This window comes from Solanum stenotomum, chromosome 5 (assembly GCF_019186545.1).
Source record: "Solanum stenotomum isolate F172 chromosome 5, ASM1918654v1, whole genome shotgun sequence".
NCBI lineage: Eukaryota > Viridiplantae > Streptophyta > Magnoliopsida > Solanales > Solanaceae > Solanum > Solanum stenotomum.
This window is the reverse complement of record NC_064286.1, coordinates 8,678,397-8,695,754: the sequence shown is the minus strand read 5'-3', so window position 1 is coordinate 8,695,754 and position 17,358 is coordinate 8,678,397. Positions and strand designations below refer to the sequence as shown.

General features: G+C 30.6%; 3 protein-coding genes across 8 annotated transcripts in view; all 3 read left to right on the top strand.

The window, feature by feature from the left end:
- The window catches only part of LOC125864477 (actin-depolymerizing factor 10-like), a 616,735-nt gene that overhangs the window by 392,778 nt on the left and 206,599 nt on the right, over window positions 1-17,358 (top strand). The gene's annotated exons all lie outside the window — the stretch shown is intronic.
- Window positions 13,784-14,875, top strand: LOC125863649 (serine/threonine-protein kinase BLUS1-like). The gene has a single exon (XM_049543692.1). It carries the CDS (start codon window positions 13,784-13,786, stop codon window positions 14,873-14,875), a length of 1,092 nt encoding a protein of 363 aa, XP_049399649.1.
- Window positions 16,114-17,316, top strand: LOC125863648 (serine/threonine-protein kinase BLUS1-like). The gene has a single exon (XM_049543691.1). It carries the CDS (start codon window positions 16,114-16,116, stop codon window positions 17,314-17,316), a length of 1,203 nt encoding a protein of 400 aa, XP_049399648.1.

The following is a 17,358-nucleotide window of genomic DNA, read 5'->3' as shown; positions in this document are numbered from 1 at the left end:
TTTTTTGGAATGTTCAATACTCTCAATGCAAAATGTACAATTAAATTAAGCTTGAAATTTTATTAAATTGACAAAAATACCCTTGGTCGTCCTGGTCGTCTTCACCTTTCTATATAATATAATAAATATAAAAATAAATTTGTCTAGTTTATAAAATTAATAAATAGTTTATCATGTTGTATCTATTTTATCCTTACTATAAACTACTATTTATTTTTTAATATTTAGATGACTTATATTTAATAAGGGTGATTTGGTAAAATTACATTTATCTCTATGTCAAGTCAATAGTGGATAACTATTATTTGAAAAAAGTAATTGAGTAGATGTTGAAGAAGTTTTTTTGCCATTGAAAAAAAGCTAACAATATGTTTCTTGAAAGAAAAAAAAAAAACGTAAGCAAAATAAAAAATTCGAAACAAAAACATCTCTATCATTAATACTCCATATTTACCAAGTAATAGCATTCATTAATTCATTAATTCTACTTATGAAACAACCCATTTGGTCACTACATATACCAACGGGAAACTTTCGCAAATAGTTATTATAATAAACTTAATCACGCTTCATAGTTATAGTTTGCATATATATAGGTTGTAGCTACAGTTTAAGTTGCTCATTTGTATAATTCGCGAATTTGTATAATTAGCAGGTTTGTATAATTCGCGAGTACATTTGTATAATTCAGTTATTCTTGTATAAACTCGAAATAACGAATTTATATAATTACAAACATCAGAAGTAAACAATTATACAAATTCCAAATTATACAAAAGTTATACAAATTTTGAATTATACAAACACACGAATTATACAAAACTAAAAAGTTGAGCCGCGTAATTATAGCTAAAATTAGGTCGTAATTGTAATTAAGGCAAACTATAGTTATGTTAACTACTAATTAACTAGTATATGTTTCCTTATACGCATAATTTTCCCTATAACAATTTGTTTCCTTTATAAGAGAAAAATATATTATTTATATAAGAGAGAAGTATTGAAAACACTCTTCAATTAGGTGTAAATTATTAGTTTTATTCCTTAACAATTGGCCGTCTTAAAAATATTTTTTTACTTGACTAACTCCACTTAAATACACCTTCGATCTTGCAACATGGGTGAAATACACCCCTAAATTCTCGCCAAGTTTAAGAGTGTTTTCAACACTTCTCTCGACTTTTTATTAAGAGTTGCATGCTCCTATAGGAGTTTGAAACCATTTGCTATGTCATGTGGCTAATCGGGGCAGATCGAGGTGTATCTAAGTTTAGTTAGTCAAGTAGATGAGTGTTTTAAGATTGTTAGTAATTTAGAGACGAAACTAATAATTTGCGTCAAGTTTAGAAATGTTTTCAATAGTTCTCTCTTTAAATAATAATAATAAAAGATTATAATTACGTCATATTCTTGTTGTAATTATCAAGGTATATTTTTATATATTTGCATTTTATACTATATATATAATGGGAAAATTGTATATAATAGCAAACTATTAATTCAAATTAAATGTTATAAATATATTTTGATTTAATTGTACCCTATAGCAAACTATTGCTATTTTCGCCACTCTCCCTGGTGGAATCTCGCTCGCCACTCTCGTTGGTGGCAGTCTCGCTCGCCTCTCTCGCTTTTATACAAACACAAATGTATAAAATGTGTTTGTGTTTGTATAAAGCGAGAGGAAATTGTATATATACATATATTTTCGTTCCCCTCTCTCCCCTCTCCCAGATCTCGCTCGCCACTCTCCTAAATCTCGCTCGCCACCCTCGCCTCTCTCGCTTATACAAACAGAAACGAAATGTATAAATTGCGCTTTTGTTTGTATAAAACTAGAGAAAATTGTATATACACATGCAAATACATATATTTTCGTCATATACACTTATAATTATACAATACAAATATTTCTCTGCCCAGTTTTCTTTTGCCTTTCTCTCTTTCTCGTTTTATACATACACAGATTATACAATTGATCTTTTGTGTACAACTGCTTTCTTTTGTATATGTATAGCGAATTATACAAATGTCTTCTTTGTATATGTATAGTGAATTATACAATTGTTTTGTTTGTATATGTATAGCGAATTATACATATATATGTTTGCTATGGAACGCAATTATGCAAACTTTGTTATAGCATACAAATATGAATTTTGTGTTTGCGTGAAAGTTGCTCATATATAATTCATTTATTGTCCCAAAAAAAGATGTTTAATTTTTTTGTCCTCTTCTAGCAACCTTAACACTACTTAGCAGTGATTTAATTTTTAAATTTATATTGCTTGATATTTTTTAATATATTTAAATTATCATGATAATATTATATTAATATAGGAAAATGCCCTTAACCTATTAGAAATGGTTCAAAAATGTCCTCCTTCTACCTAATGGTTTAGAAATGCCCTTAACGTTTTCTTTAGGTTCAAAAATGTCCTTTAGTTAATGGAAATATGACATGGAATTTTACTAAACAAGTGGTCAATTTTCATTGGTCCACATAATTTTTTAAATTTTTATCAAATAAAAATACCCCCACCCAAACCCAAACCCGTTTCTGATTAATCTAATCCTGCTTTTGTATCTTTTATTCCTTGAGTGATTGTGTGTGTTTTTTTATTTCCGAAATTGGAGAATTAAGATTTGTATAATATCGGAATATGGAATGAAAGAATGAGTGAGGCGAGGATTGGGATGATGAAGCAAAAGACAACTCGGGTGCCTCTAGGAACACTAATTGGTCGGGAGTTGAGGGATGATAATGTCGAGCTACATGAATGGACCTGTTAATTGCCTGTGGTATAGCTACATTATCAGTTTTTTTTGTATGAATATTGGTTTCTCTTGAATAGATTTTTGATGGGCATAAATCATAATGGTATATTGGTTGCTATCTTCGGTAAAGAAAATCAATTAAACAATGTCTTGAGTGCTATCCCTCCAGGAATTGGTAGGGAACAATAGCTTTAGCATTTTCTCAAGCACTAGTTGCAATTTTTGTAAAAACTAATGCAGAGTTTCAGCAAAAAGCTAAGCTGCAATCTCTGGTTTTAATATTTTTTTTTGCCAGAAAACGGGTTTAGGTTTGGGTTGGGTGGGTCTTTTTATTTGATAAAAGAATTGTGGACCAATGAAAATTGGCCATGTGTTTAGTAAAATTCCATGTCATATTTCTGTTAATTAAAGGGCATTTTTGAACCTAAAGAAAACGTTAAGGGCATTTCTAAACCACTAGATGGAAGGAGGGCATTTTTGAACCATTTCTAATAGGTTAAGGGTATTTTTGAGCCTTTTCCCTATTAATATTTAGTATTTTATTTAATTTACTTATGTATTATATTGATTAAAATATTAATATTTTATTAAAATTTTAATTATATAAAAATAAGAACATTAAAGTCCTTCATACGATATATTCAATATTCTCCTGTATAAGAAGTGACAGTGGCGCAGCTGAATAGGCACCGTGGAGGTCTTAAACTTTAAATTTTCTTTAAAAAATATATTTTAAAAGTCTATTCTTCTAAATTTTTTAAGATGTAAAGTTGATTAAAAAATATTTATAAATTAATTTTAGATGCAAAGTTATTTCTTTTTTTTCTTTCGTGAAAAGATTTACTTTTTCTTATAAATAGTATTGGCTTAATCCGTCGGTGGTCTTCTAAAGTTGGCACCAATTTTCACTTAGACACCTTAAGTTCTTAATTAAGTTTTGTTCACTTTAGACACCTCATGTCATATCACGTTGTGTCATTTTGGCACTTTTTATTGACATGGCATAGTGAGCGTAATACACTTAATACCAGTGAAAGGCTCATTTAATCATTTTTTTTCATTTTCTTTTTCATTTTTCAGCCACCATCTCTCAAAACTTGAACTCCTTCCATGGAGAAATAGTTTTGATGATGCTACAGAAAAAAAATGAATTTCAACACGAAGAGATTTCACCAAAAAAAAAATTCAACCCATTAGAAGGGCCACGATTCATGTTATCGCAAAGAAGAAGGGCAGCGAAAAATCTTGAAAAAGACGATGGGTGGGGTTGGAGAAAACGATGTGGGTGGGGAAGAGGTTGGGATTAGGGTGGGCAGAGGTGGAGAAGACGCTAGTTGGGTGGGTAATAGTGGAGAAGACAATGGGCGGGGAGGGGTTGGGGTGGGCGGGGCAGAGAAGATGACCTTGGTGGAGTTGAGTTATTTTTTTTAAATTTTTTTTGTGTAATGTCATTTAGTCATTGGCTACTTTTTCATTCTACTAAAATATCATTATTTAAAAATTATTTTTAATATATATACCACGTGTTTTTATTTAATTTGCCACTTTGACACGATGAGCGAGTGTGTTACACACACCTTATTCATTTGATTGATTGTTAAAAAAATGTTAAAATGAGACAATGCAATATGACATGAGGTATTTAAAATGAACAAATCTTAGTTAAGGTGTCTAAGTGAAAATTGGTGTCAACTTTAGGGGGCCACCAATGGGTTAGGCCAATCATATTCCATTCATTTCAATCATTTGTCGTATTTTGACTTGACACAATTTTAAAAAAAATAAAAAGGATTTTCAAATTTTATGATCTTAAATTACATGCATAGGTCTTAAACTACATGTATGTATAATGGGTCTCATGTATAATACACGAAAATATTTTTTAGGCTGAACAAATCGGTGCCCCCCTAAAGTTGACAGCAACTTTCACTTAGACATCTAAACTAGGCTTTGTTCATTTTAGACACTTCATGTCAAGTCTTATTGTGTCATTTTGATACGTTTTTGTACAATCAGCCAAAATGTGTTTCACTCGCAAATGACGTGTAAAATGACGAATTAAATGATGACATATTCTATCTGAAATTGAAATTATCAATCTTTTCAACATTTTAATCTTGAAATGGATCTATTCCTAAACTTTTAAAACATTCTCCATCGTTTTTTCATCATTTTGTTATAGCTATATTCATTCACCATGATTGAAGTTTAAGCTTTTGAGAAAATGGAGAAGGAGAAGAAGAAAAAATAATTAAAAATTATCTAAATAAACCTTTCATGTGCGGTCAACGAGTGTATCACACTCACTATGTCGTGTAACCAAAAAAAATGTTAAAATAACACATTGAGACCTGACATGAGGTGTTTAAAATGAACAAACCTTAGTTTAGGTATCTAAGTAAAAATTTGTGCCAACTTTAGGGGCTGGGTCACCGATGGGTTCAACCTATTTTATAATCTTGTGATCCTTAAACATGTCATGTGAAATATTAAAATTAAAAATTGACAAATTTTTTTCAAAAAAATCATTATTTTCGAAACGAACTAAAAAAATAAGGTAAATAAATTAAAATAAGGCAATACAAATTATTTTTAAAAGGCAAAATAATAATAATTCTATTATTATTAAAAAAATGCCCCTCTCAAATTTGATGGAATATCTCAATTAGTTATATTGATTCATTAATTTCTAATTGTAAAAGGGAAAATGCATAAGTACCCCCAGCCTATGCCCAAAATTCCTGAGACACACCTAACATTTACTAAGGTCCTATTACTCTTCGAACTTATTTTTTAATTAATTTTTTAAAACTTTTCGGTTTACGTGGCAATATAAACCAGATAGATTGAAAGTTTTGTTCAACACGTACTAGGCCCCACTCTTTCAATTTTCTAAAAAGTAAGCTATCAGTTCAAAAGTTGCTTGTACACTTCCCAAAATTTCAAAAAGCTATCACTTTATGTTTTAGATAAAAATATTATTTATAATATACTTTGTTAATATATTTTTAGTTAGTTTATAGATTTCAATGTTTATATATTTTATTTCAAATTTGGGCTTGTAAAATTTTGTAAATATTATATATATAATTTTATTTTATTTATAGATAAAAAAATTTATTTATAATCTACTTTGTTAATATATTTTTAGTTAGTTTATAGTTTTTAATGTTTATATATTTTATTTTAAATTTGGGCTTGTAAAATTTTGTACATATTATATATATAATTTTATTTTATTTATAGATAAAAAAAATATTACTTATAATTTGCTTTGTTAATATATTTTTAGTTAGTTTATAGCTTTCAATGTTTATATATTTTATTTCAAATTTGGGCTTGTACAATTTTGTAAATATTATATATATAATTTTATTTTATTTATAGATAAAAAAAATATTACTTATAATCTACTTTGTTGATATATTTTAGCTAGTTTATAGTTTTCAATGTTTATATATTTTATTTCAAATTTGGGCTTGCAAAATTTGTAAATATTTTATTTTGTATTAAGATCCGAAGTTACAATTATATTGTTATAGTTTTCAAATTTGAAGTTAACAATTTACTTTGTAAATATTTCGTTTTGTATTCAGTTTGACCGTATCCTTTAATCTTATTAATTTAACATAATGAATGTTGATATTTCAAAAAAAAATATTTTGTGCTCATGTGAATTTTACCGTCTTTACGAAAATTTCTATTCATTTAACGTTTCTTAAGTTTAGCTTATTATACAGGTAGGTGAAAATATATTTGATCTCTTTTTCAAACACTGTTAAGTTGTAAAAAATTGAAAAAAAACCAAAAAATTGAAAAAAACCCGAAAGAACCGACTAAAACTGAAACCAAAAAAACTGACTTTTCGTGGTTTGATTTGGTATTTAGATTTAGTAAACCGACATAATTGGTTTAGGTTTTTTTTAATGAAAAACCAAACCAAACCGACCTATATGCACCCTTACTTCTAAGTCATCAAGAATCGTGGTTGAGTTCAAAGGTTAATTTTTTTCTTGATTTTATTTTGTTAGCTTTTCGAAGAAAGGAGCAATTTAACTTGTGATAATGGAGGGTTTTTTTTCCAAACATGAAGACCAATAATAAAGAAGAAGACAATTGAGTTAATATTTATTTTTTTCAAGTTTATTTTAACACATGACCAATTTTTATTGGTCAGTGCTGTCTAAAAGCTGCACCCACGCGCCTAACATAGGTGAAGTCACGGACTCAGCCACGTAGGCCGAAAAGTGGTAAAAACTTAACGAAAAAATAAGTTCGGGGGGTAATAGGACCTTAGTAAAGGTTAGATGTGTCTCAGGAATTTTGGGCATAGGCTAGGGGGTACTTATGCATTTTCCCATTATAAAACAACCTATTTGGTCACTGCATACAACAATCCGTTTCATTTATAAGAGAGATAGAATCGTATATTTAAATCAGATAAAAGTATTGAAAACACTCTTAAATTAGGTGTGAATTATTACTTTTATTTTTGAACTACTGACAATTTAAAAAATACCATTTAACTTGGCTAATTGAACTTAAATACACCCCCGATCTTGCAACAGTGAAATACACCCTTAAATTCTCGCCAAGTTAGTCTTTTCAACACTTCTCTCAATTTTTTATTAAGAGTCTCATGCTCATATAAGAGTTTGAAACTATTTGTTATGTCATGTGGTTGATCGGGGGTGTACCTAAGTTTATTTAGTCAAATAGATGGATGTTTTTAAGACTGTTAATAGTTCATGATGAAATTAATAATTGCACTAAATTTAAGGTATTTTCAATACTTTTCTATGTGTTGACACCCAATTTTGACCCTCCATAATATAAATTAATCATTTCGAGCTTCTCCAATTTCAAACGATTTAAAATTATTAGTTTTATAAAATTTCTAAAAAGAATAATAATAATATAAATAAATAAATAATAATAATAATAATAATAATAATAACAATAATAATATAGTTTGCAAGATTTTTAAATAGTTTGTCACTTTTCATAAATTTTAGATGATATATATGTTTTACATAATTATGTATATAATTAGTATATTTTATGATTATTTGAAATATCGTCTAAAAATTAAAAAAAAAGATTTTTTATATTTTAAATATTAGGGATGGTTATAATTTTGAGTTAATGAGTTTCATGAAATTCAAAATACTTTCAAGTTATTTTTAAAGTAATTTTATCACTTTTTAATAATAAGTATGTATAGTTTTGCAATCACGCTATTTTATAAATATTTAAAAATTATTACAAAAGATTTTACATTTTAGTTAAATATTTTATCAATTTGCTTTAAGTTATAGCTATAATTTCGAGTTAATTAGTTTTGTAATTGAATTAATTAGTTTATAATTAAGTTCATTATTTTTATTTTGTTGAGATTAAGAAACTCATTAATTAATTTATATTAATTCGTCTTATTTGGCTTTTTAGTCGAATCACCAATTAAGCTCAATTTGACTAAATTCTTAAATCTAATCGAACTTAATTGCAATCTATATGGCCAAATCCTCAATTCAAAACTTAGCCTTTTTATTACAAACACAACCAACCCTTCTACCCACCTAAACCCATTTGTGATAAGACCAAAATGTTGGGCCCTTTTTTATTTCCTTCAGCCCAAGTGCAATTTTTCAGCAGCCTTTTCCCACCCTTAAATTCCTAACCCATTAGCCCACAATAGAAAAGATCCAACAATTCTATTCAATAATACATCAACAGTAGCCATACGTACATACACAGTACCCCCACCGCCCCAACTTCGTCTTCCTCGCTGAAAATCAGCGATTCCAACAGCACCCCGACCCCACTGCCCTGTACGTCTTCTTCCTCCATACGCATCAGTCTGGCAAACCCGGGAAAAAACGCTACTATGGTCTATGAAGGTGTCGACATCAGCCGCCATCACGTCCCCTTTTCCCTTTTTTGCGGAATTCAGCTTTTTCCCATCCCCTTTACTTGCTTCGAAGATAGCAGAAGAAATTCAAACTTTTGTTTGAATTTCCCAACGGATTTCCTCCCTAAATCACTCAATTTTTCCCTATAAATAGTTCTCCATGTTCCAAGGATGAGGACGACGGTTTTAAGCTTGGTTTGAGCGATAGACATTTTAAACTTAAGAATTTTTATATCTTGCTTTCTGATTCTAAGTTCCGAGAAGATCGACACTTGGATTTTCTTAGCTTAGTGTTCCTACTTAGATTTCATAGTAGAAGAGTCGTTGTTCTCAGCTCGTTTGTCGTAGTCTCGCTGCTCACGAAAAGGTAACCTCTTCATCTCGTTTATCCCTACTTAATATCTGCGAGATTGTGAAATCTTTATTTCTATTTGACTGCCACTATTTGGATGAGAAATTTGTTTTTATGCCAACCAATGGCCTAGCTAGTTTTAATAGGGTTCTTATCAGTAGTGTAGTGACGTTCTTGTTAATCTACTCGACGCTACTCGTATTCGTTCAAATCTTAAATTCTTGCATAAGTTTCATGTGCTCTAGTTTTGGTTTAAGCTTTTCAAAGTAACACCCCACCCTTATTTCTCGTCTTCCTTTTTGAATGATGCGAGTCATGCTTTGCTTTCTTCATCTTGTTTACAGGTCGTTTGAGCCCCCTTTGTATTTATTTTCGTATTGATACTCTGCTTGAAGTTTTTTTTTTAAAAAAAAACTGTTAATTATTGGAAGTCGAGTTAATGTAAAGTGTAGGATTTTATCTTGTTTTCACATTTCAACCTATCTTGTTCTTGTTCTCTTCCCGGTTTGCTGTCTATTTTCTCTTTTCAAACTGCCTCAGCATATTGACTTGTTCGGATCTCCAATCTCTCCAAGTGTTCTGAAATCTCTTCTTGTGGGTAAAATTTGAGCTCTTGAAATGTGTCAAGTGTAGTATCTGTTTTCTGTCTTGTTTGGCTGCTAAAATTATTAAGAGGACTCCTAAATAGCATGGTCTTAATCACTATTTCGCTACTCTTCGTATGGAATTTAATTTTTCTGTCATTAGTCGCTTGCTTTGATAGAATATAAGGCCATAACTTCTCATGAGTGTTGGGTGTATTATTCCTTGCGTAATGACACTAGTTTCTTATGCGGCAACGGTTTACTTCGGCTAAAAAGTGGACTGTTTTAATTGGATCTTGATAAAAGTTTTGATTCATCAACTCATGTTTAAATCACATCATGTTTATCTCTATAGTTTGTGTCATTGGTTGTAAAAGAATGTAACAAGTTCCACTTCTTTTAATATTTTACTTGAAGGCGAGATAACCATTGTGCGGACTATAGGATTTACGTGAGAAGTCATTAGTACCGAATACTATGCGTCTAAGTTTACTTTGGATTTGACAATATGACTGTATCTATGTGCTATATTCATGGACCTACTCCCAATTTTTAGCAATTTGTTTGTTGTTACTGATTTGTATGAAGAGTCATTGTAAATGTGTGAATTTAAGTCGTGATCATTAGCATATGTATCATATGTCTATTACTACCTGCAAGTTACAGTTAGGAGTATTTTAAATCCCCACTTAGATTTATCTTCTTTGGTAGTTTGAACTAGGTCCCTTTTCCCTCCCTTCTTTTCTGTTTGTTCTGTTTTCTTTGATTTGGAAGATATCAAAGTCTAGATTTCTCATACATGTATGCTAATAGTTAAGTCCCTGTTAAGAGAGTAGCATGAATATTATTGTTATTGTTATTGTTATATTTTTTATTTCTCATTCCATGCCTTAAAGTTCCCATATTTTGTATCTTTCTTTACTAAGAGCATTGGAACGTGTTGTTACACTATAAATTTGATTTATTATACTTATTAAAGTAGTATAAGCCTAAATGAATGTTTTCAACACTTTTCCACATTATTCAAATACTAATTCATCTTTTCTTTGTTGGGTTATAACTCACACAATGAGTTCTTTGGGACTCCTCCCTTGCATATCCTTGAGTCTTTCCGAGGTATCCTTATATTTGCAATAAAAGAGCAGCTGAAATAGGTTCTCGGAAAGCTGAAAACGGTCTGTATACATGTTGTATACAACAGTATACACTGATATACCAGTTCGGTGCAGCAAACATGTGGCCAGAAACGAAAACATAGGTTGGAGGCACTAAGGAGGACCGCATACAGTTGTTATATGGTTCAATATATAGGAAAATGGGCCAAGACACGACCCGTATACAGCAATATACACTTGGTGTATACACACGGTTTCAAGAGTAGAAATAGGGTTGAAGTCCAAATCAATTGCAGCAGGCCCAAGAAAGGCCCAAATCCTTTTTTTTTTTTCCTTTGCTCTTAAATTATATATAATTGTGATTATTGATTGTTGTTGCTTGTTAACTCTAACCTTAAAATTATTAATTAACTTAATTAGATTCCCCAAAAGATGAGTTACTTCTTTGTGTTGGTTTGTTTTTAATACATCTTTTTTTTTTTATTTTATTTTTTTCATCTATTTTATTTATCAAGTAGCCGATCAAATTTTTTATCTTTAATACTTTTGTTCTTAAAAAAAAATAAAAAATTAAATATGTTCTTTAATGCTTTTAACTTAATCACATTTACTCATTTTAAAATTGTTTTCAAGTTAAAGTATTTTTCTCAAATAAACTTGGAAAATGTTAGTCAACTTTTTCAATCAATAAAAAATAATACTTACTTAGTCATTTTCTCAAAAGGTTTAGTCATTTAATAAGAAATGATTTTCATGCTTTAATGTATTAAATAGATTTAAGTTATTTTAAAATGAATTAAATAAATTCTAATTAACCTAGTTTTATTAATATTCTAATCACTTATATTTCAAGTCAAATATTTCATTTTGGATCCCTTTTCTCTAAAAATAAAATAAAATGAATGTGTCATTTATTTAACTTTTTTTTAAGTTAACCAAATATTGTAAGTTATCCTTCTTATGTTAAATCACCTTTTCTAAAAATTAGTCAAAAAAATATATTTTAAGTCAAGTCGCAGGTCAACTGCATGTTAGCGGGCACTTCGAATGCTTAAACCCTTCTCGAAGTGTAAATTGAACCCCGAACCCTCTTTGGTATTTTCAAATGATTTTTTCTGTTTAAATCTTTGAAAATTATAAGTTTTCTTAATTTCTTTAAAAAATTAAGTGGCGACTCTTTTCTAAGTATTTTTCATAAAATATTTTATACTTAGAACATTTCAAAAATGTGATTTTTCTATAGATAGGAAAATTACGGCACAACACTATGTAAATAATTTTTTTTATAGTTACGTCATATTCTTGTTGTAATTATCAAGTTATAATTTTATATATTTGCATTTTACACTATACATATAATTCATTTCTTGTCCCAAAAAAAAAAAGACGTTTATTTTTCTTGTGCTCTTCAAGAAACCTTAACACTATTAAGTAGTGATTTAATTTGTGAATTGATTTTTAAATTTATTTTACTTGATATTTTTTAATATATTTAAATTATCATGATAATATTATATTAATATTTAATATTTTATTTAATTTATTTTTGTATTATATTAATTAAAAAATTAATATATTCTTTTTAATTTTAATTATATAAAAATAAGAACTTCGCTAAAGTCCTTCATAAGAGATATTCAATATTCTCATATATAAGAAGTGACAGACTATAGTGGCGCAGCTGAATAGGCACCACTTCGTTGATATGCCTACTTTTAGGGGCGACTCAAATATATGAGTAACCTAAAATAAAAAATGAATTGAGGCCTTAAACTTTTAATTTTCTTTCAACAAAATATTTCAAGTCTATTCTTCTAATTTTTTTAAGATGTAAAGTTGATTAAAATTATTTGAAAAATTATTTTTAGATGCAAAGTTATTTTTTCCATGAAGAAATTTACTTTTTTTTTTTATAAATAGTACTCCATCCATTTCAATCATTTGTCATATTTTTACTTGACTCAAAATTTTAAAAAATAAACAAGATTTTCAAATTTATAACCTTAAATTACATGTATGGATCTTAAGATCTTGAGATCTTAAACATGTCATGTGAAAAGTTAAAACTCAAAATGAGAAAACACCCTTCCCCCCAAACTTGGTAGCACATCTTACTTTAATACTTTAACTACACGAGCTTTAAATACCCCCTTAGCATATTTGAAGTGAATTAATACTGCCCTAAGAATGTAATACCATTCTCAAAATGACAAGTGTATTATTACACACGCCACATTATTGACAAATTCTCTAAAATTTGATTTTGTTTTTTTAAATTCATTTCTTTTTTTTCTTTTCCTAATATATTTAAATACAAATTAATCCTTAATTCTTAGTAAGTTTAAGAAAAAGTAAGGCTCAAGTACACCCTAGACTATGACTGTTACAATAAAAAAATTCAGATTGTGATGGCACCTACTACATCCCACCCGTAGATAAGCCAAATCCATAGTTTAGAACTAGAAGCAACATACTATTGCGCGGAAGAAAAACCATAATAATAAGAAGCAAAGGGAAAAAAAAGAGAATCAAATCAAATACAAAAACCAACCCAAGACCTGGTTTCGGCTGGTATTTGAGCAACTAATGAAAACAAGAGTACAGAAACAATACAATAATATATGACTATATCTGGAACCAAAATAAAGACTAGTCCTAGTGTGAAACACAGGGAGAGTGAGGCAACTCCGGACGCTAGGAGCTCACCCAAATCTCCAAATCCCATGAGTTGTTCCGCACGAGACCAAATCAGCGGCGAGAACTTGTATTTTGATCTATAGGGTGCAGAAGTGTAGTCGGGGAAATTACAAGTATTAGACATGTAAATACTTGGCCATTTAAGAAAAAGGAAAACTTAAAGAAACAAAATAAATTTTGGGCCAATTATGCGCAGGGGAATAACAAATCCAAACGGCCAAAGCTATAAATACATCTTCTTCTTCTTCCATTTTCGTCTTCCTCACAAACCAAATTCCATTTTCTCTGAAACTGTGATTCTCTGCTCCAAGAAAACATGGATTCCATTAACCCATTTAGTACCAAAATGGAAATTGGTTCTTCTTCAAAACAGCCAACAGATATTGGTTCTTCAAGAAGTTCAGATGCCGAAATTGGTTCTTTTTCAAATCGACCAAGACCTGGACAAACCATCACTGATCCATACACCAAAGATACTTATCTTCTCATCTTGAAAATTGGGTCTTTTTCTAATGGAAGATGCCCTGTTTACAAAGCTCTGTTTTCCAGAAATACATATCGCTCTGGCGGACCCGTTCCTCGTGGCTATGTCACTTTGAAGATCATCGACATGAAACTCCATCAGAATGAATTCAAATTAATTCAACATCAACTTCAAACACACCTTTTTCAACCTCAGAGTCCCAACATAATTCGAAGCAAGAAAACTTTCTTTGCTTCGAATTTGTTATGTGTTTCTTTGCCGTATATGTCTGAGGGATCGCTTCGTTCTATTCTCTCCACTCGTCCTGAAAAGAAATTGCCAGAGAATTTCATTCCTGTTGTTCTTAGAGAAGTACTTATTGGTCTACGAGATGAAGTTCATGTTTTCTGCCGTCCAACGCTTCATAAGAGTTTGAATGCCGGAGATATCTTTGTTAACATCCACGATGATACTAATGAAATGTCGATCAAGTTAGCATTTGAAGTATCCATTTATGACTCCGGACCCCCATTTGAAGAAGGTAGTTTGTTTTTGAATCCGAAGAATATTTCTATATGGGGTGCTGCACCAGAGGTGTTTGAGAGTGAAAATGAGGATAACATAGGAGAAAAATCTGATATGTGGCTATTGGGAATAACAGCACTGGAATTGGTGTATGGGAATTTACCTGTGAAGAATCGTAGAGACGTGAATTATATAATCAACAAGATAAGGGAGAAGAAGAAATTTCCAAAATCACTTGAAAAGATGATGATCAAGAGGGATAATAAATTCAAGAAAGTGATGGATTTAGTTAAACGAAAGAAAAGGGTGTTTTCACGGGAGTTTGAGGAGATGGTTCTTGCTTGTCTTAGAGAGAATCCAGAGAGCAGGCCAACTGCTTTTGAGCTTTTGAATACTCCATTCTTTAGTGATATTGAAAAGTTTAAGCAATTTGTGTTAATTGAGCAGTGAAAGATCAATGTAGGACATGTACATTTCATACGTTAAGGCATGAAATGATCTGTTTTCTTAGCTGAGGATCATATGTTTTATATACTTGTGCGGATTTGTCATCTGATTCTTTCCTCTGTTTCTTTATTTGAATGAAACGTTTGTATGTTCGTATGAAGTTGGTCATTCTTTGTAGACTATTTGATCGAACACATTCCTGCTTTCCTCATTAACGGTTATGCTTTCTCCATTATTTTCTTACACTCTACCCTCCGTAGACCTCACTTACACGTAATATGATCAATATTTCTTGTACATGACTCGTCTGCATACGAAGAGCTGCCATACCCCAAATTCGAATCAATGACTCTCTACTTAGCCCTCATGATCTCTCACAGTATGGATCATAGTTTCTCTTTTTGGATTTCTGCAGCAACTACACCTGTTATTTAATTTAATAAGAGATATTGTTTCATTTCATGAGCAAATTAAAACAGAATATATATGATTTGATAAGCACGAGTTCCCCGGTAATATTAACATTATTTTGTTGCGATACAATTTATTTGCAAATGCTGCATCAAGTCAAGTAACTGACAACATAAGAATATGATCTGTAATGTACACAGTGCATATATAAATCTAAATGGAACTAATTAAGGAGAAATTAACAATAAAACGAAGAATTAAGGGTACACTAGACAAATTTAGTTAGTACTAGTACGTGAAGAAAGTGGGGTTGGGAAGTGGGGGCACTTATCTACGCAATGTAACAAACTAAGGTTTGTATTGATCACAAAAGAACTTACAAGCTGATCAAATATCAAAAGGAAAATAAAAAAGGGAGGTTCATTACAAAATAACTAATTAAAAGAAAATAACATAACTCATAGCATAACCCTAATGTGATGGTTCATCCTCTATATATAGGCATCTTTAGTGTACTTCCTCATTCCTTTATTCCGGGTCCCAAACATAATTTGACAATATATCAATTGAGTCCTGCATTGGGGCTAGATTCGTAACAGGATACATAATATTATGTCATGATTCATGAAATAGAGAAATTATTTTCGATAAACTAATAATCTTTTTTTCCCCTTTCTTATATAAAAAAAATAATACTTTACTTAGTTACTTGTTGAACCAATTAAGCGCGGGAGAATAACAACCCAAACGGCTAAAGCTATAAAATACTTCATCTTCTTCTTCTTCCTCACTAAACCAATCCCAATTTTCTGCAAATCCTCCAACAAAAAATGCAGAATCCCACAAAACCATTCGATCTTCCCGATGATAACGTTGCTTCTTCTTCTTCAACGATTCGGAATCCAAGAATGGAAATTGGTTCTTCTTCTTCTAGGATTGTGAATTCGAGAAGGCGAATTTCTTTATCTCTACGTAAACCAAGAAATTATTGTCCTGCAAGAGTTGGGAAAACCATAATTGATCCAAACAAAAACCATACTTATCTTCTCAAAAATGAAATTGGTTCTTCTTCTAATGGAGCTTGCCATGTCTACAAAGCTCTGTTTTCCAAATATTCTACAAAAAATAGAGCACATACTCCTTCTGGCCATGTCACTTTGAAGGTCATCAACAGAATCATATTCGTAAACGAAAGCAAAGAGCTTCAACACAGTATCAATGTATCGAAAGGCTATAGTACTACAATCAACATAATTGGAATCAAGAATAATTTCAATACTGAAGAATTCAAATGCGTTTCATTGCCTTATATGTCACATGGATCACTCCGTTACATTCTCTCTACCCGTCCTGATAAAAAAATGCCAGAGGAATTCATTGCTATAGCTCTTAAAGAAGTACTTATCGGTCTACAAGACGAGCTTCATCTTAAAATTGATTCAAGGGTTCATAACACTTTAAATGCTGGAGATATTTTTGTTGATATCAACAATGCTAATGGCGAAATGTTGATCAAATTAGCATTTGAAGCATCGGTTTATGACTCCGAAGACATCAATGTAGAGGAAAACTCAAATGAAGAAGAAGATATTTCGCTATCCCCTCCATTTTTGGACCCGAAGAAAATTGCTATATGGGGTGCTGCACCAGAGGGGGCGATTGGACCAAAATCTGATATTTGGCTATTGGGAATAACGGCATTGGAATTAGCTTACGGAGAATTACCTGTGACGAATAGTGAAGAATTGATTCGTATAATTAAAAAGATAAGGAAGAAGAAGAGATTTCCAATATCACTCGAAAAGCTGTTGATCGTCAAGAAGAAGGGATGGAGATTCAAGAAAACAGAGCATAATCTGTTTAAACAAAAGGTGTTTTCGGAAAAGTTTGAGAAGATGGTTGTGAAATGTCTTTCGAAGAATCCAAGGAAGAGGCCAACTGCTAAACAGCTTCTGAAAAGTTCATTCTTTAAAAAACAAAGGGATATCGAAAAGTTTAAGCAATTTGTGTTGAATACTGAGGAGAACAATTGAACAATTTCTCGATCATATCAACGTCTGAATTTGCAATCGTAC